The 24,261-nt window shown below is 43.1% G+C and overlaps 3 protein-coding genes and 1 non-coding gene across 5 annotated transcripts in view; all 4 read left to right on the forward strand.

The window, feature by feature from the left end:
* Positions 1 to 12,386, forward strand: part of ppp1r37 (protein phosphatase 1, regulatory subunit 37) — a 32,113-nt gene extending 19,727 nt beyond the window's left edge. For both annotated transcript variants that reach the window (XM_037455791.2, XM_037455879.2), the window contains 9 exons: positions 611 to 730; positions 2,198 to 2,348; positions 2,475 to 2,630; positions 3,544 to 3,656; positions 5,562 to 5,703; positions 5,812 to 5,978; positions 6,785 to 8,552; positions 8,638 to 8,723; positions 9,257 to 12,386. In XM_037455791.2, coding sequence (XP_037311688.2) covers positions 611 to 730; positions 2,198 to 2,348; positions 2,475 to 2,630; positions 3,544 to 3,656; positions 5,562 to 5,703; positions 5,812 to 5,978; positions 6,785 to 8,552; positions 8,638 to 8,714 — 2,694 coding nt within the window. In that variant the 3' untranslated portion in view covers positions 8,715 to 8,723; positions 9,257 to 12,386. The remainder of the gene's footprint in view (positions 1 to 610; positions 731 to 2,197; positions 2,349 to 2,474; positions 2,631 to 3,543; positions 3,657 to 5,561; positions 5,704 to 5,811; positions 5,979 to 6,784; positions 8,553 to 8,637; positions 8,724 to 9,256) is intronic.
* A 1,133-nt stretch (positions 12,387 to 13,519) lies between these two features.
* LOC119214657 (proton-coupled zinc antiporter SLC30A1) lies at positions 13,520 to 17,235 on the forward strand. Its single transcript, XM_037466558.2, has 6 exons — positions 13,520 to 13,648; positions 14,257 to 14,817; positions 15,114 to 15,374; positions 15,599 to 15,864; positions 16,005 to 16,192; positions 16,672 to 17,235. Exons 1-6 carry the CDS (start codon positions 13,621 to 13,623, stop codon positions 16,979 to 16,981), a joined length of 1,614 nt encoding a protein of 537 aa, XP_037322455.2. The 5' UTR covers positions 13,520 to 13,620; the 3' UTR covers positions 16,982 to 17,235.
* A 1,254-nt stretch (positions 17,236 to 18,489) lies between these two features.
* On the forward strand, positions 18,490 to 18,576 carry trnastop-uca (transfer RNA opal suppressor (anticodon UCA)). Its single transcript has one exon. It is a non-coding gene; the product is annotated as a tRNA-Sec (tRNA).
* Positions 18,577 to 19,052: 476 nt separating this feature from the next.
* mrpl28 (mitochondrial ribosomal protein L28) lies at positions 19,053 to 21,517 on the forward strand. Its single transcript, XM_037473118.2, has 6 exons — positions 19,053 to 19,200; positions 19,713 to 20,022; positions 20,341 to 20,493; positions 20,577 to 20,711; positions 20,852 to 20,938; positions 21,063 to 21,517. Exons 2-6 carry the CDS (start codon positions 19,738 to 19,740, stop codon positions 21,156 to 21,158), a joined length of 756 nt encoding a protein of 251 aa, XP_037329015.1. The 5' UTR covers positions 19,053 to 19,200; positions 19,713 to 19,737; the 3' UTR covers positions 21,159 to 21,517.
* The last annotated feature ends 2,744 nt before the right edge of the window (positions 21,518 to 24,261 follow it).

Raw genomic sequence — 24,261 nt, forward strand, 5'->3', positions numbered from 1 at the left:
ATCTAAAGAAAAATGGATTGAGCAGTCAATCAACAGAAAATAAATTGGCAACCATAATTAATTGACTTATTAAGTCATGCTACATGCTGCTGTTCCCAGTTTCTTAAATGTTCGTATTTGAAACTTTTCAACAGCAAACTGAATAGCTTTTGGATTTCACAATGTTGATCTGACCAAGAAGAAAATAATGATAACCTAATTTATGACATGTTAAAGATATATGATAAATGAAGAAAAGAACCTGCTTAATCCAAAGTTGTATTAATCATCTCTAAAAGATTGTTTGGTATTCTGTCTAAAAGTCAGGAGCGGTTTCCCTGCTCGTTCTCTCGTGGTCACTACTTCCATGTCCACTTTATTGCTTTACTTTATTTGGAACTGTACACCTTAACTGTGGTTGGTGTGTTTTTACCCCCACCTGAGGCCCCTTTGAACACCTCAGCAGGTTCGCCTATTCTGAGGACTTGTCACCGTGGCAACTACAGCTGCTGCAGCTGGTATCATGGAACATCTCTTTCAGCGTTTTGACCGTGTGACCGACTGAGATGATTTCAAAACTTACGGATTGAAATCTGAACTGCTGTAACTGTTATGTTTCTCCTATTCTCAGGGTGCATCAGCTCTGTTTGACATGATTGAGTACTATGAGTCAGCCACGCATCTCAACATCTCCTTCAACAAGCACATTGGCACACGGGGATGGCAAGCAGCAGCTCACATGATGAGAAAGGTGAGAGATCAATGCCCACCTACAGTGGCAAACATTGTCCGCACAGACAACGGACCGGGTGGGAACGGACTTAATTTATTCACAGATCAACAAAACACAGAGGGGTGAGATGTGTTTTTTTTTGTTTATTTGATATACTTGGATTAGTTTGACTGTTCAACAGTGCAGCAGTAGTTTATTTAACAATAGTATTAGACTATGAAGGAGAATGCAGGGAGAAGTCTGACACACTGAATGCATGATGGCGGTTTAAGGGGGAGATTTTTCGTTCCTCGGCCAATAAAAGGAGTGATTGTAAAAAACAAAGGGGGAGTCATGGACTACATTGGTCTGGTTGTTTCTTTTCTTCAGCGAGAAAGCTCTTCAGCCTTAACACCAAACTCAGTGCAACATTTTGCATTTTCTTTTCCTGAATCAAAATACTCCTTTTCTGCAATAGTAGCTTTGTGCGCAGGGGAGAATATTTTTCTTATCTGGACAAACCTGTGCGTTGTCTCTGCTCTTTCAGCCTTAAGGAGCCAGCCTTTCCTCTCTTGCCCTTCTTAATTTCTGCCCTTTACGGTGCTCTTTGACGTCAGTTATCCTTAACCGTGAAGAATACAAATGGGCCGGCCGGCAGACCTATTAATAGAGTCCTATCCTGTGTCAAGCTTTAGGTTTGAGATGATACATGCCAAACATATCCTACACAAAATGTAGTAGATGTCAGGATACTAGATTGTGTGGTATTTCCGTTTTAGTTGAAGTTCATTGTGTGGCCATTTACCCGAGTAAGCACACTAATCCCTTTGCCAAACCGCAAATTACTTTTCACTCTTTGTTATTAATCGTTTGGCCGATTTATTCATTTTCAAGATTTGGTCCATTTCTTTCCTACATAGACGGAAAATCAACAAATACGGAATGACAATTACTAATTGAAGCAATAATTGTTTCTAAAACTATTGCCGTGAGCAAAGTTTATTTATCATCCGATCATTTTTTTGTAAAAATCCTTCCCTCGTATTGAAACACCTTGTGTCTGATGGCCTATGAAGAGCAGACTAAGAACACCCGCTTGTACAGTGCTGTAAGATCTATGCAAACTATGACAAGTGTGTCCTTGAATCCCTGTGGATAAATGATAAATGAAAACCAGTATTAAAGAGCCCTTTTCTAGGAAGCATTGTGCGTACACATCATCTTTGTCATTCACATCGGCTCTTTTGAGGGTGATGTTTTATGAATGGGATCTGATAAAGCTCTCATCTGGTGTTCATCGGTTTACGACCCCACCTATTCACAGCTAACGAGAGGTTGGAGGATTAGGAATAAAGATCAAAGGAGGTGTTTATATGTCTGTTAGCCAGATGTTGCAGGTTGCAAATTTGCTTCCTTACTGACATGGCACCAAGATTGCTTTAATCACATTAATAAGGACATTATGTCATAAAAACCAAACTAATTGTGCCTGTTGGTGTGTTTCAGACGAGCTCTCTGCAGTATCTGGATGCACGTAACACTCCTCTGCTGGACCACTCGGCTCCCTTTGTAGCTCGAGCTCTCAGGATCAGCGGCAGCCTGGCGGTCCTCCACCTAGAGAACGCCAGTCTGTCCGGCAGACCGCTCATGTTACTTGGTAAGATGGGCCCACGTGGTTTCTCTTTTCAGTCTGCCTTCATTGTCTTGACAATGTGAGAATTTAATCCTCGGAACATTTTTTTTTTTCTCTCCTCTTTTCTTTGTAATGCATTTTTCTGCACAGCTACGGCTCTGAAGATGAACATGAACCTGCGGGAGTTGTACCTGGCGGACAACAAGCTCAATGGCCTGCAGGACTCGGCCCAACTTGGCAACTTGCTGAAGTTCAACTACAACATTCAGATCCTGGACCTGCGCAACAACCACATCCTGGACTCTGGTACACAGCAGGGATAGAGCACTGCAGAACAATTGTTTTATAGTCTAGGTTAAACTGTAGTGTAAAATAAATTTGTTTATTGTGCACGTCAGTTAATTGATCCCAGTGGGGAAATTAGGTCATTGTGGTGAACATAGAAAATAACACAATAAATTAATTAAATGCAATACATTTGTTTTCTACAAAATGAATATTTCTCCACATGAGCAAGTGTTTGTACTAAAATAATTGTGGCTCGCTGTGCAAAGCAGCTTCATCTCATATTTTAAAAATGTGACTTTGATTATTAAACAGCTGCTGGACAGATGTGTTGAGTTCATAGAGAGACTGCACTGATGGGTTTTATTATCTGTTCAATATGATAGTTGTTTTAAACGCAACCACAGTCATATGTATGATATTAGGTTTAATTTCAATTCCGAATAGGATTACTGTTCAGGCTGAAGAAGCAGACAAAAGTATTACATTTTGCCATCTTGATTTCTTTTGCAGTAAAGCGTAATTCATTTAGGTTTTACACCATTTAAATGTCCCCGTTTAGGGGTCTGCATAACAGACCATCAACAACTGTCTAATGAGCTAAAAATATCTTCCATTGCTATCCACTAATGCACACAGTATATTTTACTACTACGCTCAGCAAGAACATAAGATGTGATGTTGTCATCAATGTGCTCTTGTTTAGTATAGCTGAGGCCCATTAAATGTGTCTTAGGTCATCCTAATATTTTGTTTTCCTGATGTTTAAAGTAAAAGATTCCTTTTGCTTGGACAGATACGGCACAGTTATTGCTGGTAATGCATCTGGTCGCCTAAATTAGTGCTTTTTATTCAAATTGTCATGGTGTTTAGTTAAAATTGCTTCATATTAGATACAGACGTGCGAACTCAGTCTGTCTGTTTGTCATCGCAGGTCTGGCCTACGTGTGCGAAGGACTAAAAGAGCAGAGGAAAGGCCTCGTCACGTTGGTCCTGTGGAACAACCAGCTCACTCACAACGGCATGGGCTACCTTGCTGCTGCACTGGTACTGACACACACACACACACACACACATTGAGACAATAAATCTAATCACTCACAGAGCCTTGAAACCTCTGTGTTTAACAGGGTAGGCAAGGATAATTCAATTTTCTCCTCATTACTATTAAAGAAGTGATCAAATGCAGCTCTGCTTTCATACCTCCTCTCCTCATATCTGTTCATGTTCGTCAGCCCCAACTAAGCTCACTTGTACTGACAATATTTGCTCATGCAGCCTTTAAACCTCCTTAGGATCTTGTTTAAGGCATCAAATAAATAGTTATATATATTTGCTTTTCACATAAAAACTGACTTGACATTTGTGCAGTCGGGTCTCCCTTAGGATGTGAGCTCTAGACATTTCCGAGAGTCATTGGTGTTACCATTTTGTTTATCTTGTTATCTAGTTTGATTTCGCAGCAGTCATAGATAATCCACTCAAAGTCATTGGTTGAATGTCTGTTGTTGAGTGATAGCGTAATTCTCTTGTCACTCATCCTTAGAACTGCAAACTGTAAACAATATAGAACTAAGTCCTCCGCTTAGTGAGATACACAGTTTTGTTTTTACTGCTTTCTCATTTTAATACGACAATAATTGTTCCAAGCATTGAAAAAATACCATTAAGAGTTTGACTATAATACAGCATGTGCACCATGTTTCTTGTTCACATTATTCACCTATTTATTGATACTGTCCTATAAATGCAATTATTATTACGTAGTGTTTATTGAAAATTGAATGTTCCTCATGAGCGGAATGTCAAAGTGTAGCTGTTTAAGCATTTTTTCCCTTTCTGAGCAGTAAAATGTTTGTAAAAAAAAGTCTGAAAGTGCTGGAAGTAACATAACTATTGATCACATCAGGTAGAGTTATAAAGGTGCAAGTTCAAAGATTTAGAGCATTTAATTGGCTCTCATGCCATAGATAGCACTTCCAACAGGGCAAACACACTTCCTTGGCGTCCGGAAGACGGGGCAGGCGACTTATGTCCAAAAAACCGTATACAAGTGAATTTTGCTTTGGAATCACCATATGAGACCATTGCAGAGCAGCGGCTGTGAGCTAACCAGCGGGGCACGCTCACATGCACAAACATGCACTAAAAGCACACGCAACTGACCCGGCTAGATAAACAAAGCATGGCGAAGCTTGAATAACTACACGTACAGAAGGAGAGTGTTTATTCTCTGGTTAGATAGACATTACTCCACTAAAACTTTACATAGCAAATTGTTGTTTTCTGCTAATGATACTAATGTTCAGGATGATAAATAAAGCTCCCTTAAAGATCTTCTTAAACAAAACAGACAGATTTGTTTATTGAATGTCTCAGTTTTATGACACGGGAGTCCTGTTATTTTAGAAACACATGATGGGTGTGATTTTGGATTATGAGTACTGCAATTTTTTCCCAAGAAATGCGTCTGATGGTTAAGCTTGTGGGATGATGCAGGGCAGCCAAAAATGGTATAAAAGCATCATTTATACGGATAAAGAATATCACATGACAATCTAATTCATAACCCCGGAAAGAGAGACACAGGGTACTTGGTCTTCACATTGCTGCTGAAGTTGGGCATGTAACAGTAATAGCAGTATAAAGGGACGAGGCCTATACACTGACATTATTTATGTCAACATTTATAGAAAAATCAAGAGGTTTCTTACACAGTAAAAATAGGAGCAGTAAATACCACTGACTGGGAGCTTAAAGCAACCCGTTACTGGAAGGCTGAGGAAGAGCAGTCTAAAGTGATCGGTAGTCGGGCGAACCGTTCAGCGGAGGGGGGGGGGGGTAGTTTGTTTGCTGGTGCACCTGCGCACGTTTCTGGGTGGAGCTGCGTTGGGAGAAAGCAAATCATTGCTAAAGGAACTGTTGTACACATCTATGTCTCTGTCCCCTCAGCCATGCACCCAGAGCCTGGAGACTCTGAACCTCGGCCATAACTCTGTGGGGAATGAAGGGGTCCACAAGCTGAAGGACGGACTGATTACCAACCGCTCCGTGCTCCGACTGGGCCTCGCTTCCACCAAACTGTCCTGCGAAGGTGGGAATTAATGCCCGTCACTTATCCCGGCGGGATTCTTGCTGTCTTGCTTTTCTTGCTATTTAAAAACGTTTTGTTTGTTTTTTTGTTTGATTTTATCTGCTGTAGGAGCTGTGGCTGTGGCCGAATTTATTGCTGAGAGCCCCAGGCTGCTACGCCTAGACCTTCGAGAGAATGAGATCAAGACGGGTGGGCTGATGGCCCTGTCACTCGCCCTAAAAGTCAACACCTCTCTGCTGCGCCTCGACCTGGACCGGGAGCCCAAGAAGGAAACTGTGAGCATGGATCCAAGGCTTGGGAAGGGGTTAGAGGAAGCAACGGGGGGCATAATGCATGCGTTACTGTGCGCTTTACATTAGGTCTCTATTTCCCTTAATTCCACTGAATGAAGAAAGTATAGATTTTTTTTCACAGCCAGTACAAAAATAGGCAGTTGACATCTTAAAGTATGGATTCATTCACTGCCCCCACTTGACATTAGTGTCTGCAAAACAGATTAGTCGTTTAACTAGATCCACAATACACCAACCTGCTGCAAATACTAATAATAGAGCAGCAGATAGTTGGAATACATTCCTGAAATGACTTTGCTTAGAACTACCAGGCATAGCTTTAAGCTATATTTATTCACACTTTTACTTGGTTTTTTAAACTATTTATCTAAGTACTGTATTTTTCTGGAGCAACAGACTGGGTGAGACGGTCAGGAAGTATTGAGATAAGGACAAAAGCGACAATAATGTTTATGTTGGGTTTGTTCACAATTACTGTAAATGGAATAATAGTAGCCTTAATTGCCAGCTTGGAGAATGGAGAATCCAGTTTGCAGGTAGAACAGTCGCGGACGTCACTTTATGGCTTCCACTAACCCATGTAATGTAAAGTAGTCTTAATTGTGGGTGTCATAGACACCTAGGAAGTATGCACTCAAGCTCTGTGTCCGTCATGCTACTAGGTCCAACCGCTGAGCGTTGTAACAAATGCCTTCCTGAACCCAAAGGCCTGGGATTTCTTTTTATTTATTCATATGTTCTGTTGGTGTTCTGCTCCATGTTTGAGATGTATTTTCATGTTTTTTAAGGTGAAGAGTTTCATTGAGACCCAGCGTGCCTTGCTGGCTGAGATCCAGAATGGCTGCAAGAGAAACTTCATACTGGCCAAAGAAAAGGAGGAAACAGAGCAGCAGATGAGGCAGTCGGCATCCATGGCCGAAATAGCCACAGAGGATGGCACCAGAGAAGAAGAAGAAGAGGAGGAGGGGGAACCAATATCAAAAGAGGGCGGGGACAAAGAGGTGACGGAGCGAGAACAAAAAGGTGGAACAACAGGGAATGAAGAAGAGTCCAGCAGCCAGTCACGAGAGAGCACTGAGACGAGCCTTCCTCAAATGATCCTGGACTCCGACTCAGACACTGAGGATGAGGATGAGGAGGTGGTAACTAAGTCAGCTTCCTCGTCGAACCCCTCAACCCGGTTCAACCAGACTAATCCTCAAACCAACAAAGGGGTGGCCCCGCCCCTCCTCAGTGCCTCGTGTATGCCCTCACCCCTCTCGGCCTCTCCCACGGGTGGACCGTGTGCCATTTCCTGCATCACTGTCTCAGAATCTGCCGTTGCTCCGGGCACGCCGCCATCTCCTGGTCGATGTATATCTGTTTCTAGTCCTGGGAGGGGTCACAAGATCTTCATGGTAACCCGGGTCGAGAGCCCACCTGAGCAGCAGCAGCAGCAGCAACAGATCCAGGCAGGTGTACATGCTGCTCCCAGCCGTGGTGAAGAGGCCTCAAAGAAGCCTGTAGACGGGAACACGCCCCCGACCCAGCAGACACCGCCCTCGTCCAAAGCAGCTACACAAACACAACTGACTCTAGGAGACGTGAAAGCGAGCTCACCTGCTCCGCTAATAGACTGTAAACTCCCAGAGCAGAGTCCTGTAGCCCACGTAGAGTCTGCACTAAATATGACGCGAGGGCCACAGTCAGCCAGTCAACCCACAGAGGATGTGATCGCTAGCACTTTAGATCCAGAAGGGACCGATACAAGTCAACAAGCACCAGCCATGCCTTCAAAGTCCTCGTCGGTGCAGGCTGCAGCATTTCAGCTCACTGAGGAGGTAATAGAGAGCATTAAACGCCCTGAGCTTCAGCCCACCCGGGTAGAAATAAAGCAGAGAGAAGAGGAGGAGGAAGAAGATGACAGACAGGTGAGCACAGAAGGAGGGTGTAAACTATTGGATGAACCGAGTCCAACCCAGACTAGTATCCCTGTGGTACAAACCCAGCAGCAGGTTTTTCCATCTGCTCTGGAAAACCTACAGGATGAGCCAACTTTTGCATCGGAGGCTCGTTCACAGAACCAAATGGAGGAAGAGAAAGAGGAGCCACTTCTACAGAGAGACCACGAAGGACCGGTCGACTTGTCGGTAGATGAAATATCCGGTTTACCAGAGAAAGGGTCCACCCAGTCAGGCCAAGAGGAGCAGCAAGCCGAGGCAGACGAGACTGTCCTCTCTGCCCAGGCTGATGAACAGGAGCCGTCTGTCCCTCAAGGTGCAGCCCAGGAGTTAAATCCTCATGCAGAGGAAGCCTCAAAGAGTCCAGAACCCGCCACGACAGAGTCCGTGTCCCCAGGCAAAGACGAGGCTTCACCTGATGAGAGCTCTGCAGACGAGGACGAGTGCTTTGCCGATGCTCAGGAGGAGGAGGAGGAGGAGGAGGAGGAGGACAACGACGACGACGAAGAGGAGGAGATAGTTGGTTCAGCTCTACCCAACGGCCTGAAGCCCGAGTTCTCCCTTCATCTTCTGGACCCTGAGAGCCCAAAGCCCGGCAGCTGTGTGATGGAGCACGGTGAGTGGCTGTGATCACTGATCCCGGCAGCTCGTTAATCTCCAGTCCTGTTTGGTAATGTGTGCCATGTGTTTCTTTTGTGTAGTGAGTGTCCGCTGTGGACATGACCTGGAGGAGCTGCTCCTAGAAGCCAGTTTGGAGGCGGGTAGAGAGATGCCATGAGGGTGTGAGGTAAACATTTATCCATACGCATGTGCAATCCATCCCAATTAATCACTAGTTCACACGGCCTCATCACACTAATACTGTAAAGCTGTTGCTGCAAGTAGGTCTGAATAAAGAATGTAATCAAATATAACTTAACTTGAACAGCACAAATCTCCTCTTTCCTACTATAATGAGTTAGTATTTCCTTAAAGAACACCTCATTTGTGTCTGATCAGTATTGGTTTTCTGCTGACGACGATTAAACTTCAGTGATTCTCTTTTGACCTTTTCAATGGTTCTAAAAGGAAATACTACTAAGTGTCCTGCAGCCAGCAGAGACGAGGTTTATGGCCGACGGTTGTTTTGCATATATTTGTGCTGCCTGAGTAGCGTTTTAATGACAAAATGTGCTGCATAGAAAGTGCTTTAATGGCTTAATAGCTTTAGAAGTCATGGGTGATTATGACTGCCAATGTTGAGCTGGGTATTTGCGAAAAAGTGTTCTCTGCTGCATTAGGTAATTTTATTAATTAATTTATCACCTTTTCCTTCAACAGGGACGGTGAGGACAAGAGAAAACAGCACAGTCTGTCTGGCTCTACTACGTGACTGGTTGCCCTACAATGTTTATGTTTTTTCTTCGACTTTACCAGCAACACAACCTTTCCTCAAAGGACAGAAGACCTGGTGTGACGGTTTAAGCTCTCTGAAAATTTAAGCAAATTATGGAAAGACGATAGGACAGAATCAACTCCTAGAGCGTTGCTGTGACAAATAAGGAGCCCTCCACACCCACATTACATTGACCACTGAAACACATGCATACATTAATGCACATTATGAGGAAGAGAAATGAAATCCCCATGTTATCACTACATTTTGTTAATCGGACATCATTACACAGGAGCAGCCGCGAGTGAGAAAAAAGAGAGCGCAGGATGAAACACTAACCAAAGACAGAACACAGACCTTTTCCTCTTGCTCTCGTGTAGATTTCCACTGTAGTTGGGGAAATATCCTGCAATATACGTTTTTTTTTTTCTTTGTTTTTTCTTCTCTTTATAAAGTACACACACAGACCTAACAGGGATGACAAGAAACGCAGGCTTGATGACAGTCACAAGACAACGTAACTGTGATGGACCCTGCTGAGCAGGCCTGCTGGCTTTAAACATTAGTTCTGGAGGTGGAATTAGGCCAATGTCAAAGGCTTTTATATCTGAGGAAGCTGAAGATGATCACATGTCTGTTAAAATGTCAATGTGTGTTGTGTCTGTCCCCACTCCCGACCATTTCTCGCCCCAGGGGCGGTAAAACAGAAGCTCTTATGGGACCTCTGCCAAAGTGACCTCCCACTTTGTGTGTTTCCTCATCCTCTGCTCACTTTGGCCCCTCAGGAAATCAGTGTCTCCCGCCACTCGATCTCCTCAGATCAGATGTGGTAGAGCCGTCTCTACACCTGCCTTTTTAAACGCTTTTGGAAAGTGGCAATCGGTTATTTGGCTCCGAGCTGAAAAATTACAGAAGTTCTGCATATGTCGGAAAGCAAGATGTCCGCTGAGTTCATTTACATATTTCTTTCTTCTCAATTCTCTGAAACGTTCAAGCACTATTAATGCTTTGTTCGACCAGTCATTCTTGTGTTTAACTCTTCCAAGAAAAGCAGCTTAGTGTTTGCCGTCATCTCTCCACTCCCTCTTCCTGTCTTCTACTAGTACTTTATAGCATCACTGCTGCAGCTCATCATTCATGTTGCCTTCAAAACTCACCACTTTGGATTCGGTCATTTTTCTGTTGGGCTGCTTTAAGAAATTAGTTATTTTCTATTTATTTCATAGCCTCATGAGCTTCTAGTTTTCCCATTTTCTTCTTCACCTACATCCTCATTTTACTTTTCTTTTCCATTTTGGGGGTTGCTTTTTAAAGATTAACCCCACTTTGATGTATATTTCAAATTCAAACTAGAGCAAATATTATTTTTTTTTGGGGTGGGGCAGTGTAATCTTTGTTGGAAGGAAAGGTGACTATGACTGGAAGGTTGACTATGCTAGCAGTTGGGGTGCAGTAACAAAAGCAAACAGCAGTAGAAATTTGAGTTGATTAGAACCCTGCTGTGTGGCGCTTTGGCCATGAGGGGGCGCTGGGGGGGGCCGCCATGTTTTCCCACAACGACACAGAAGTCAAGGACGCCACACGGCAGGAGACGATGTCGGCACTCACATCCAACTCCTGTCTTGAATGTTCCAAAGCAAGAACTTAAACAAGCAAATTTACATGACTTGTCAACTTCATGTATGTTTGTAGAAAGATGCTTTGAATCATTCCCTGAAACAGGTGGATCGGTGGTTTGTTTTTCTTATGAGGAGCACCGTTCAACCTCCCTGCTCCGCTCCACCCGACAGATCCTCCCACTGTTTGTTATGCTTTGAATTTTAGAAAATTTTAAATGATAATTTGTTAACTTAATTGAAAACTGCTGGTAATCACAAGGATATGTATGGGCGAAATTTGTTCCTCTCAAATAAATGCATGTAATGACTAAATGATATGACTGGATGTTTTAATGTCTGTACTCTGCCAATGGGAAAATGTGAGCATTGATCAAGTTTGATCAAGATACAGCTGGTCCCCTCTGCTCGATGTTTTGTGGAGTCAATATATCACTTCACTCAAAACAGTTGTAGATATTTGATGCACTGTTCAAACCCGGTTTTATTTTTCACTTTCTATTGGTTTCTATCAGTGCCAAAAGTACAGATCATCGCATCTTTTTTGATTCAGTCCACAGACTGCTGCTGTCTGTAGTGTCATTTTAGTATATTATTATTTTCATTATTATTAGTGTCAAGTTGGATGTTTAAGTTTTGCGGTCACAATTGCGACTGTCAAATACATTTTCCCGGTTTCCTATCCGGTCCCATGTTTCATTATTCATGTACCTGTTGAATGTTATATCTGATGAAAAATCATTCCTGTAAAACACAGAAATATTTTTGATGACTCCAGTGATGCGACAGACCGGCCCATCGAATAGAACCGCACAAGTTGTTCGCATTTAAAACAACAAAACCTTAGTTCCAAAGCGAGGAACTAACACACACACACACACACACACACACGTCGCCACAGCAGTTTAAGACTTCCCGACTCACCACTGCGTTACCTTGTCAGTGGAGAATCTTTTTTACATTGTGAATCCAGCAGCCACATTTCAAGCCTCCCTTTGATTCTGCTACTAAATCAAAATCTGCTTATCCAGAAAACCCTCTAATATTTTGTGTCATGCAATAATTTGGAGTCTACATGTCTTTTAAGCCTTTTAAAAAATTATATTCCGTCAAAAACAATAAGCTCTCACTCCCTGATGTCTCCTGGAGTGAGGGTGTGTAGTGATGGCGGGACTTTGAGCTCTGCTCTGTGTGTGAAGAATTCCACACGGCACTAATCCACTCCCACCCAGCACTGCTTTGATAATGACAGAAAGTCAAGACTTCATTGCTTACCCAGAAAATAAAGGTCTCTTTATAGCTTGAATATTGGAAGTGTGTACAGAGGAAAGGCTACTTTGAGCATCTATAAGAATGTTGTGCAATCATACAGTCATTGTCCAACTCTCTCAGAACACCTTTAGTGTCCGCTTCATATCACCATGACTTGAGTCAATAAAGGTCTGGCTTCTTGAACCTCCATAGTGAGCAGTTTCATTGCGTCTGTTTGGTATACCTGTAATATTCTGGTTAAAATAAAACGGTTGGCCTCTTGTTCCTGTTGTGGACTAATGGTTTGGCCAGAGAAACTCCTCTCAGGCTCTGTGTCTGTCCACGTCGCTGTGAAGCATGTGACCGAGCACCTCCGGGAGAACGGCAGTTCAATCCAGGGCCAGGTCCATTTGCTCAGTCCGTGGGTAACAACAAGCTGAACTTGATTAGGTAATCATGTTTTCATGTTCTCAGCAGGGAGTCCAAACTGCACAACCACTTCATACGCTGATGGTTTTCCATCCTTTCGTATTCTCCCCGTACACCTGGAGAAATAATTAAATCACTGCAGCTTCAGAGAAAAAAGCAGCAGGCAGTGCTTCGTAACTAAAAGCGGGTTTTGTGGGGGCCAAAGGTTTGTTCAAGCTGCGATCTCGCTCTCCGTTAGGGGAGGGTGCAAGTGATCAAATGCTACCTCGCCGGGCCTTTTCCGTCCCTCGGGAATGTGCTGATGCAACGGTAGGGACTTATCCGGGGTGTCAGCCCCTATCTGGCCTGTTGGTTTGCACTCCACTGGACTGCAACCGACCCCTGGCCACAAGAGAAATGTCACGAAATATCAATCAACCTGAACGTTTCCATCTCTGAACACAGATGTGCATGACTTTCCACAAATCGATACAAGCTTGTGGCATATGATTCCCCTTTTAGCAGTTTTCAAGTGAGACAATAATTTACCAAGAAAACAGTTCAATGTTATTTTATGTAGGGTGAATTCAGGTATATTGGGACATCAGGTCATTTTGGACAGCCTAAGAACTGCCAACAGCTGGACTGCCTGTTCCCCCTAACCCTAAACATCAAAGTGGCCTTCTTTTTAAACATAACCTTATGATGTGGTTATATAATCCTAAGAACACAATGGGGATTAGCTCCGCTGGATCGGCTCTGAGGGTGTGTGGAGGCTGGGTGGGCTCTGGGACCGTCCACGGGAGGAATTCTCTCCCACCAAAGGTCCCAGGAGGGAATGCTAACAGGGATGACCGAGGAGAGGACGAGACCAGCCACCCATCCCCTCCTCCTCAGCCCACATGACTGGGATTAGGGCGGAGGAGAGGAGGAGTGTGGTGGGACGGGGAGCGAGAGATGGGGAGCACCGTGAATGACTTTTTGGGGATCTCGGAGAACAGATCACATCCAAGAACTTGACTTGTCTTTGATTGATGACTGAGGGTCAGCCACTTTTCTCTGGTAATTCATCGCATCGTCGTGTTACATTTTGATTTTCTAGTTATGCTTCAGCATATTGGTTGTTTTGCGTTAAATGTACATGTTTATTAATGACTTAGTAAATGGTGCATGGAATAATATGATATTTTGTTCAAGTGAAAGAAAAACCGTAGTGTGGAAGTTTTCTTTTACAAATGAAAGTCCAGTATAAGTTTTTATGATTTATAATTACAGATGCATTTGTGTGTTATCTTTTATCTGGTTGCGGTCGGATCAATTTGAACTAACCTTTACATTTCATTACCTGTAACAATAATTCATAACTTGTTTTGTTGATTACATTTTGCGTTATTCATTCATTCATTCATTATAAATTCATGTTGCTTTTTTAAATGAGGAACTATTAGACATGACGGAAGGTGAAGTGGCTGAAACTGTACATGAGTGAACATCTTAGTACCTATGTGTGATTCATTTTGAATCAATATTAAAAGCAGTGATGGAAAGTAGCAATGTTTCTAGAAATAGAAAGAAACAACACTGAAGCAAAAGTGTGTGTGTGTGATTGTGTGTGTGTGTGTGTGTGTGTGAGTAATTGAAGTATTCCAGTGTGCGCTTTATACTCTCAGTTGCAGGTATGAGGTTGCTACACTGGTGCATGCTGGGAGTGACCATCCTGCTGCTGGTTTGCGAGGTGGTCATCAGCAGGCTGTGCAACTCCCTCATCACCTTAGTAGATGGTTTCCACACGCTCTTCATCCTCCTGCACTTGGCTCTTCCTCATCCTCAAACTTCAAGCATAAAAAACACGCTGCTCCCGTCTTTGGATTCCTCCGCCTCTCCACATGCTTCGTCCTCCTCAGCAACACCACCCCCCCTCCCACCTGCTGAGTCATCCATTGAATCTCCACCTGTGGACCAGGGATTGTCCTTCAGCAGCAGCAGAATTCAGCCTGTGGGGGCTTTCATTTCTGCTCTCTTCCTGACCTCTCTGTGTCTCTCATACTTCCTGGAAATCATCAGTTTTTCCCTGGAGCCGCACCCAGTGCAGCGCCCCCTGCTGCCTGTGTTGGTCGGCGCTGTCAGTCTGCTCCATAAATTGCTGGTTCTCTTGTTGAACTGGGATTGGCTGCAGAATGACGCCAGCAGGAGGCCCAACAGCGACGCTCACCTTGAAGGGAACCACAAAGGTACCATCACCTAAAACGTTTAAGTAATGCAACAAATGACCTTAAAATGTGGAACTTGTGGCGGATCACAAAGCATGAGGCTTGTTAAAAAAAGACTCCTGCAGATCACTGCTCTCATGTCATGTGAAAGTACTTGAAATGGGATAACGTAGTAATCTTTTACTACAGAAGAATGTGCCTGTCCAGGCGATGCTACAGACACATTTCACTTGCAAGTAGCTGCCAAGTGTATTCAGCTGAAAGGACATCAAACGGTGTCCACGCTTACTTTTCATTCCTCTGTTTGACTCGCGCAGTCTCGGCTCCAGAGGAAACCAGAGGCCGGGATGAGCGTGGCCGTGTCCAATCTGCTGTGGACGACTCGCTCCAAATTGGGGCGCTTGTCCTCAGCAATCCGGGAACCTTCGGCGTCCCGGACCCGCGCGCAGCAGCTCATCAGGGCCGCAGGGACTGCGAGGCGGCCAGTGGCGCAGTCGATTTGCAGGTTGGCGAATGTGAAAATCGTTCAGAAGACCCCGTGGAGACTTCCAAAGACAACACCTGCATGGGACATCTTGGTGAGACAGTTTTCTTACTTTGGCGACATGAGAAAATAACACATGAATACAGCCGGATATTTAGGTATTTGCCTACTCTTATGTGTAAGCCGGCTTTTTGCAGGTGAACAGGCCATTTTCAAATAAAAACAATTGTCTTTGTTTCATCTATCAATGTTAAATCCAAATGGTTTCAAACTATAAAAAGTTGAAAGTTTGATTTACTGTTTCCCCCCCTCTTTCAGACAGTCAAAATGCATCTAATGCCACAGTCTTCAACTCATCCCATCACACTGTACCAAGCCGCCGGGGGACAGTCATTGTCCCGTCCTTTGTCCTCGTCGTGCAGGCACTTTGTCCCGCTCTGCTGGCTCTGGTCAACAGCCTGGTGATGCTGCTAATCAGCCCACAGGTCCTACACAGCTCGGCAGGCTGTGGCCTGCTGGTTTACCTGGATCCTCTTCTGTCGCTGCTCGCTGTGATTTTGCTGATTGCCACCGCGGCACCACAGGTCCGTGTTTATGTAACAGCTTTTGGTTTAACGATTGTTTCTAAGCATTCGGGTGAAGCTCTTATGAAAACCAGATTAAGACCCAACTCGTCTAATAAGGCTGTGTCCGAACCGGCACTGACTGTCGTAGGTCTCTCCAGGTGCACAGGTATGGACTTCTGCTGCTACAGGCCACACCGCCACACATTTGCACATCCGACCTTGGGCGAAGGATCACGAGTGTCCCCGGGGTGCAGGCCGTGCACAACCTTCACATCTGGCAGTTGACTGAATCGTTCTTTGTGGCCTCTGTCCACGTGCACTGCCATGCTGGGTTTCCAGTGCACAGGTGAAGTGGAAGAGTGTTTGGACTTTGGTACCGAGGGGGCTCTAACAAACCACGGCCAATGAGGAATCATCACTTCTGATTGGCTGTAGAGTATAGATTCGCTTTGTTTAACAGTGTAACTGGACACCTTTGTGTTTGCCATTCAATAGTAATGGGCCTGTATTAAACTGTTAGATGGCAACAGTGAGGCTTAACAATGAATAAACACTCAAAGAGAAGATTATCACGAGCAAGTATTGGTTTTAACAGGTTTGATATAGTTTTATTAAAGTTTGGAACGAGACAGTCCACATGTCCATTACAGAATCCATAACCTCGTATCCTGCCCCACTTCACAGATGTGGTTCACACTTATCGTATTCTCTTTCTTTATTTTAGATTACAGGGGTTGTTACAAGGTGGTTATCATATATATATATATTTGTTCAGATTGAAAACTCTATATTTCATTAATGCAGAATCATGTGCCACATGTCCAGGTGTGCTGACCTGATGTCAGGGGTCACCAGGGTGATGCAGAGCGTTGGAGTGAGCTGCTGCACCGTCCAACCAGAGTTTGCCTCCTGCTCGGGGACCTCTGCAGGCAGTGAGGGGGACGCCTCCCCCGTCATCCACAGAGAGGACCCCTCCCTGCCGCCTCCTCTGACCTGCAGCCTCGCCTGTGGAAAGGCCTGTGCTGGGTTTATGTGTTGTTCTACGGTGGAGGAGGAGACCAGCCTGATGGCACCACCAGCTGGGGAGACAAAGGAAGAGCCTCAGACGCTGGTCATCGAGAACACCTTCCTCTGACTGAAGTAATTGTACTGGAGGGAAATGAATTCATGTAAAGGTAGAAGTAAAGCATGAACAGATGTGATAGTGTAGTCTCTGCCATACCACTGATGTTATGCCTGTTAGTTTAATGACATCACGATGGTGCTGCGATCTCAAGTATGGCGTTTCTTTTGTGACGCTTTCATTTGTAGCTTGAATTCTGTATGTATAAACATTAACATTGAACAGTGTCTCGTTTTATTATAATAGAACTTATACCATAGAATTCATCACTGCATCACCACAAAAAAGCAAGTAGAAAATGCATTGGAATGCATGAAGCTGAAATTAGATTCAGAAAGTTGTTTGAAGCGAAAGAAGCGAAAAAAAGCTGAAATTAATTCTAAACATTGCTGAAAGAATAGAAATAGGAGAAGCTGAAATGAATTAAAAAATTGCTGAAACTACAGAAATGAGAAAAGCCGATATGAATTTGAAATGATAAAAGCTGAGAAATAAAAAATGTATTTTCGTAGTAATATAAGTAGTAGTACTAGTTATAGTTGTAATTGTGGTACTCGTGGTAGTAGCAGTAGAAGTAAGTACCAGTTGTACTAGTATTTGAAAGGGTTTGTATTTTAACAAAAGTGCTTCATTCTGTGCTTTATGGTTGAGGTACAGATAATCATTGAGGCTTTCATTTTTAAATAATGGAATTGGGTGAGGGGGGGGTTGGGAGACAGAATGTTTATCATTCAAACTAAATAGACTTGTAAAGCGCTTTCCTAGTCTTCTGACTCAAAGCGCTTTAACACTACATTACATCATTGAACCATTCATACACTAATGAAAGGACCTACCATACACAGTGACACCAGCCAATCAGTAACTAACATTTACACACTGTAGTCACAGCTAGAGGAGCAATGCTGGGGTTAAGTGTCTTTCCCAAGGACACATTGACATGCAGGTTAGCCGGGCCTGGGATCAATCCACCAACCCTGTGATTGGAGGACAGCCGCACCCCCCACTCACCCACAATAACTGACCCACAGTCAGAGGGTGAGTTGTTAAGACAACTAAGAAGTTATTAATTGATAGGCCTCATCAAAGATTACAGTTTACCTCCATGGGGGTTGTTTTGAAATGATGGAATTGGGGATAAGCAGAAAGTACAGTTGTTACAGTGGCCATTGCTCACGTCATCTATACACCTATTTCCAGAATTTGATTTCTGTATGTGTTTAATCCTCCATTTCCTACTTCCCTACCTATGATGACACCATTTGGCTCCACCTTTTTTCTTTACAGACAGCCAATCACAATGCGACTACTTTGAATTTCACAACACAGACAGAATACATGTTCCGTTTTGTGCATATTTTGATAATAATCCCGCTTCGGGACATCCATTACGTGGTGGGACTTTATTAACCATCGCTCTGCAATTACAAGTCAACTAACGATAATTCGCGTCACACCCTAAGTCAGACTACCCGCGCCGCTACCTTGTATAAATACTGTTCCTCGGCCTTGCTTAAATTGCCCGGATGAGCCTCGGTGGTCCGGGGTGCAGGCTTCAAACCTGTAGCTGCTTAGCGGCAGAGTGGTTCAATTCCACCTTTCGGGCGTCGAAAGGCGGATGATATTAGAATATCAGCGTTATGTGGACGATCGGATTCACCACAGAAGTTAGCGATGAATAAGTATCGGTTTATCCGCCATTACTCGTTGTGTTTTAGAGTATAATTTACCACTTATTGTTGAAATCAGTCAGAAATCACTATTTATTAGCAATTTAAGTATTGAATTAATATACCATTATCACATGCGTTTTCCCATATTTAACGTTACTTATATTTTATTTACAAAAATGTTGTCCCCAGCTTCATATCAGTCACGAAACTGAAACAAAAGATCAACGGTTTCCTGTTGAGAACTATGTATGTATATGAAAAGGTTAGATTTAGTATATGTGGAGACTGATGGCTGTGGAAGCAGAATCCACGCAGAATCTACATCTGCTTCTAAAAACCAAACAACGTTGATTGACAGTATGTGTAAACCAATCACCTGTGAGTAATCCTGTCCTCTGTCCAATCACGTTCCTGCCAGGGTTGGTTGACCGATCAATGCGGAAATGTGTCTGCGCAGCGGGTCGTGTGCGTGATGTCCTTGCGTGCTGGAATTTGGGCTAACCTCGACTGAAAACTCAGAATTGTCTTTGTGGTGGTCACTGTTGTATAATAAACCTGGTAAGACAGACTTTAGAAAGTCATATTAGCATTTTTATGTTTTAATGTGTGGTTGTTAGCGTCCTGCTAGCTAACATCAGAGACGTTATGGAAGTTGTGAGATCTGTCCATTGATATGTATTAATAATCAGATCGTCTAATTGCTTTAGTTTAAACCGGTCTTTACGTTTGAGGCCAGGTAATTATTTAGTAGGATTAGTTTGTCCTTAACATGACATGTAAAGCTGCAATTAGCAAGCAGGTTGATGTCAAAAACGAGTCTTAAAACAATGTGATTTGTGTCTTAAACATGTGCCATTATCAGATTATCATCGTTAAACTGTCAAGAAACACAGGTTCGTTTCTGGTAAGGGTTTATTTCTCGGTGTGATCGAGAAAATACATTTTCAGTAAATAAAACTATAAACATTAAACCTCTTAAATCTGTGGATACATATCTAAATGGTAAAATTAAATAAGTTCATTTCCAAATCTCAAATTTCTACTCAGTAACTGTTTAATCTGTCTTTCAGATTTGACTCGAAGAGACGATCCGATATGCCTTTGCATAAATACCCGTCCAAAATCTGGGACGTCCTGAAACTGAAGCAGGGCATCTACGCTCGCCTCCCCAAACACTACCTCAAATCCCTCGAACAGAAAGAGCCAACGCCCGTCCACTGGAGGCCTTTGGGAGTCCAGTATCGTGCCAACCCCAAAACCGGGCTGAGGGAACGGGTCCAGGATGTCCCGATACCCATCTTCTACCCTCCACCCGCGCAGGACGGCCTGTGGGGGGGAGAAGGCTGGATATCAGGCTTCAGATACGCCAATAACGACAAAGTAAGTGTACGATGTTGTTGACTGGACACAGTCATAGATATCCTTAAAATCACATCATCATTATAATCATTATTATGATTGTCCTTATAATACTGTATCAAGGGACTAAGTGAATATATATATATGTAGGTTAAAGAAAAAACAAAATAAACATAGCATTTTAATCGTTATTAAAATAAATAACTGAACTAACTAAACCTGAAAGGACATTCAGACGTTTCCCAACATGTTCTACACCTACATTTCTCCACTATTTCACTCCAATATTTTTGTTGACAGATGAAGTTGTAAACCTCACAGCTCTGAATCTCTCTTCAGATGTCGAATCGTCTGAGGAAGACCTGGAAACCGCAGCTGTTCAAGAGAGAGCTGTACAGCGAGATCCTCGACCACACGTTCACCATCACAGTCACGGCGCGCACTCTGAACCTCATCGATGCTGCCTTCGGGTTTGACTTCTACATTCTCCAGGTAAGCGAGCGCCTCCGGTGTGTAGCAACATTACATTTTCCCAATGTCTTTCTATGTGACCGTGATGTTCCAACTCCTGTCAGACACCAAAGGAAGACCTGAACTCCAAGTTGGGGATGGACCTCAAGAGGGCCATGTTGATCCGCCTGGCACGCAGGAACACGGAGCTTTACCCCTCTGACCCCGTGAAACAAGAGAAGGTCTACAACAAATACAAGGTAGGCGGGGCGAGTCCACCGAGTGATCCTAAATGTGTTGGGAATGGAGTGATTCAAATTGACCTTGTTGTGTTTACACTGAATTGTGATTCAAAAAGTAAATTGCCTTTTTCTTTTTCGGGTTCCCTCGGTCTGAACAGCACTTGGAGATCCCAGAGGAGGAGGCGGAGTGGTTGGGCTTGAGTCTGGAGGAGGCCGTGGAGAAACAGAGGCAGCTGGAGCACAAGGTAACAAAGTCCTCGGGCACAACTGCTGACGACAACGAGCGGCGTTGATTTGTTTCGTTGAAGCCGTGCGCGGTCTATGATTAGTGTGTCCTGACTCTTGTTCGTTCTCCCTCTTTTGTCTCAGGAGCCGCAGCCTCTGTTTGAGGCCTGCGTGGAGGAGCTGTTGGAGGGGCTGCATGTCCAGAAACTCTCTGAGCCGCACCTCGTAGAGAACAAGTGACGAAGTGAACCGTCTGAGCGGGACAGAGGCAGCTTTTCAGACTGAAATACTAAGTAGGTGGAGCTTTCAATCTTCTCCAGATGGTGGTGGGAGTCGGACACAGCTTGTGAAACCTTTGCACCCGAGCGAAGCATCCCGCAGTTTCAGCTTGCGTCTCCATCCGAAAGCGACACAAAGGTGGAAAAGACACAAATGACGAGGTCATGTTGGAGCAACGCTTATCTATTTTCCTCTACACAAGACATTTTAGGAGTGGGGAGAAAAGGCCTCCGTTAGTTTGAATACTCCTTGACCAACAGTGATATCAGGTCATTTTAACGGATATCCAAAAAATAAAAGATGACGATTTTCTTCTTAAACCTTGTTTCTGTCTATCTGTTATCTCCAATAATTATTAAACAAGTTCATTATTTCATTCACTGCATGCATTAAGGAGAGACGACTCCTGTTTTATAACTTCAGTTACAGAAATGTAAGTTTTGGGTGATATGCTTATTTTGCTTGATTGAATAATCCATAACAACGTTATTTGTTTTTAGAAGTAATAATACGGCTATGGTGATAGGATGCTAAATGCGGCCAAACATAACCCAGCCTGTTGGGAAAATAACCTGATTGTTAGATATGAGTGTTATCGATCCTCTTAATAGTGATGGAGAACAACTTTCTACATTTTTTAAAATATCACACTTTTTTTCTAGGTTATTGCATTTTTTTTAAATGGTATTTGTTCTTTACAGATAAAAAGAGAATGTACACACACAAAACCCATGCAGACCAAACTAACACATGTTTAAACTGTTTAAAAGGACCACAAATTAAGACCGTTTAAGAAGCAATAGTAAGCAAATAGTATAATATTCCTCTTAATGTAACTGAATGAAACCATTGTAGCGTATAATGAACACGTACTAACACCAATGCCAACAATATATCTGTACTTTCAATTAATATTTCAAATGCGGAACTTTAATTTTGGTATTGGTACCTTGCATTATAGCACATTTTATAGTTCATTTAGTTTTTTTAAGGACAAGTTGATTTTTATTTCCCAACCTTTTAAGTATGTATTTTAAATCCAAGACAACCGATGACTGTGTTCACCCAGTGGATGGAGCCAAAAAGCTGTAAATGAGTCAAATCTCCATTTAATAGTGATATGGTTGCCTGTTTGAATCATGGAGCTTACTTTGTTTACATTTAAATAAAGTTAAAATAAAAACTACAGAAAGAAAACGGGGCCATACATTTACTTTTCTGAAAATACTGTGTCTTCTCAGTATTCTTCTTTTTAAAGACCGTATGAAGTGCTGCAAAACCAACAAGTGTTGTAATAAACCACACGTCTGCCCATGAATAGACACTATTACAGCTAAGATCCTCATATGGTGACAGACAAGATAATCAGCCACTTCTCACCTGGTTTCACATCCCATCTTCCGGTCGGTTTGTGGCAGTTGTAGTGGAATTGTGTAGTGGTTGCCGCGTGCTATTTTGGTGACATGGGGAGTCCCTACTGGTTTGGGGACTCCCGTGGGTGTAGTAACTTGCCAACAGGTGGAAAATAATTCTACCTGTGCCATGTATAGAGAAAGTTTCTCTCCGTACTTTGACACAAGCGTAGTCTGGAATTACCCCGTTCATGTAGTGCACATGAAAACAAGCTGCATCTTAAACCAGGTGCCACTTTTGGAGATTTTGGAGAGCAAACAGATGTTCGAGGACATCAGGCAGCTTCATCTTCACTCCTTTGAGCTGAATATTACTTTAGTTACAGATGTTAAACCATTTTTAATGAATTTGAATTGTGTGTGTAAATATTTATCATTTTAGCTGCCTCCTTACCAATCCCCTTTTAGTCAAATATGGATTTTTAAATATTGTATTTGGTTCTGTACAGAGTGAACTACTCCACTTTAGTCATTCGATACGTTGTGATTTGAGTTGAATCGAAAATATAACTTCTTCAGTTGAAGAACAGCTGAATACTTAGTTATTAGTCACATTAAATCGTGATATCTATGTGATTTCTATCCGTGAGTGGGTAGACTGTTCCCCCACAGAGCAGCAACAGCTCCTCTTTGAATCTCTTCATCTGAGTGATGTAACTGAAAGTTAAGCTTCCATATTTCAGCTTAAAAAAAGACTCAAGCACCCTGATAAAATCATTGTTTCTGTGTGTGATTGTTCTCACGTCACATGAGTCATCCTGTCTACCCAGATTTCCCCCGAGTCTCCACAAACCACCAGACACCTCAGCACATCAGACAGGAAGGGCTAATCAGTTAACTGCAGTTTTACGCCGCTGATAACAGAGTTTGAGGATATTCATGGTTCTTATTTGTATTTGTAAATCATAAATGATCAATAGACTTATTGGGGATTTATGACATACCTTATCGTGTTTTCCGGCCTCTCATTTTGAAGTCAGTTCCTTCACACTCTTACCGTAAGGCCTTGTGCGTACGCACACTGTGGAATAACTGCTGGCTTATTTCAAAGAGACGGTTGGCTTGACCGCCATCTTGCTTCGAACGCCCATTTTAATCTCAAATGCACACCTATGAAGGTGTGTGACTTCCTCTTGTGTCTGTCCACTGGAAGTCTGACAGAAACACTAATATGTTGCAAGAAACTCAAAACCACCTCTGTTGTAGTTCCCACAATAGGACTCCCTCGTGCCACTCTTGAACACAATCTGAAAATAATACAAGCCACAGTAAAATTGAGAGATTTGATTAAAATAAACCTGGAAGTGAATGCTGAAGTATTCCAATACTTCCTGACGCAATTAAGGACTTTCTTTATTTATTTGAATCCTTATCAAACCATCAGTTTTTGTATGACGACGTGTCACGGCTGATAGCGTAGACATGACCAGACAGGTCACGGCAGGTTGAGGTGGTGCCACGTTACAGGAAATAATAGCTCAGAAGCCTTGGAAACCAGCCCCGTGTGGAGTTTCCCAGCAGCGGGAAGCCGTCTAATGTTGGGGTCAAAAGGGACGGAGCCAGAAAAGGTGGTGCACCTGCTGCTCCCAAATTTCCAACAATTATTGGTTTTGCTACCTTTTCTATGAATTTCAATAATATTATATACGTAA

Source organism: Pungitius pungitius, chromosome 3, assembly GCF_949316345.1.
Source record: "Pungitius pungitius chromosome 3, fPunPun2.1, whole genome shotgun sequence".
In the NCBI taxonomy this organism is placed as follows: domain Eukaryota; kingdom Metazoa; phylum Chordata; class Actinopteri; order Perciformes; family Gasterosteidae; genus Pungitius; species Pungitius pungitius.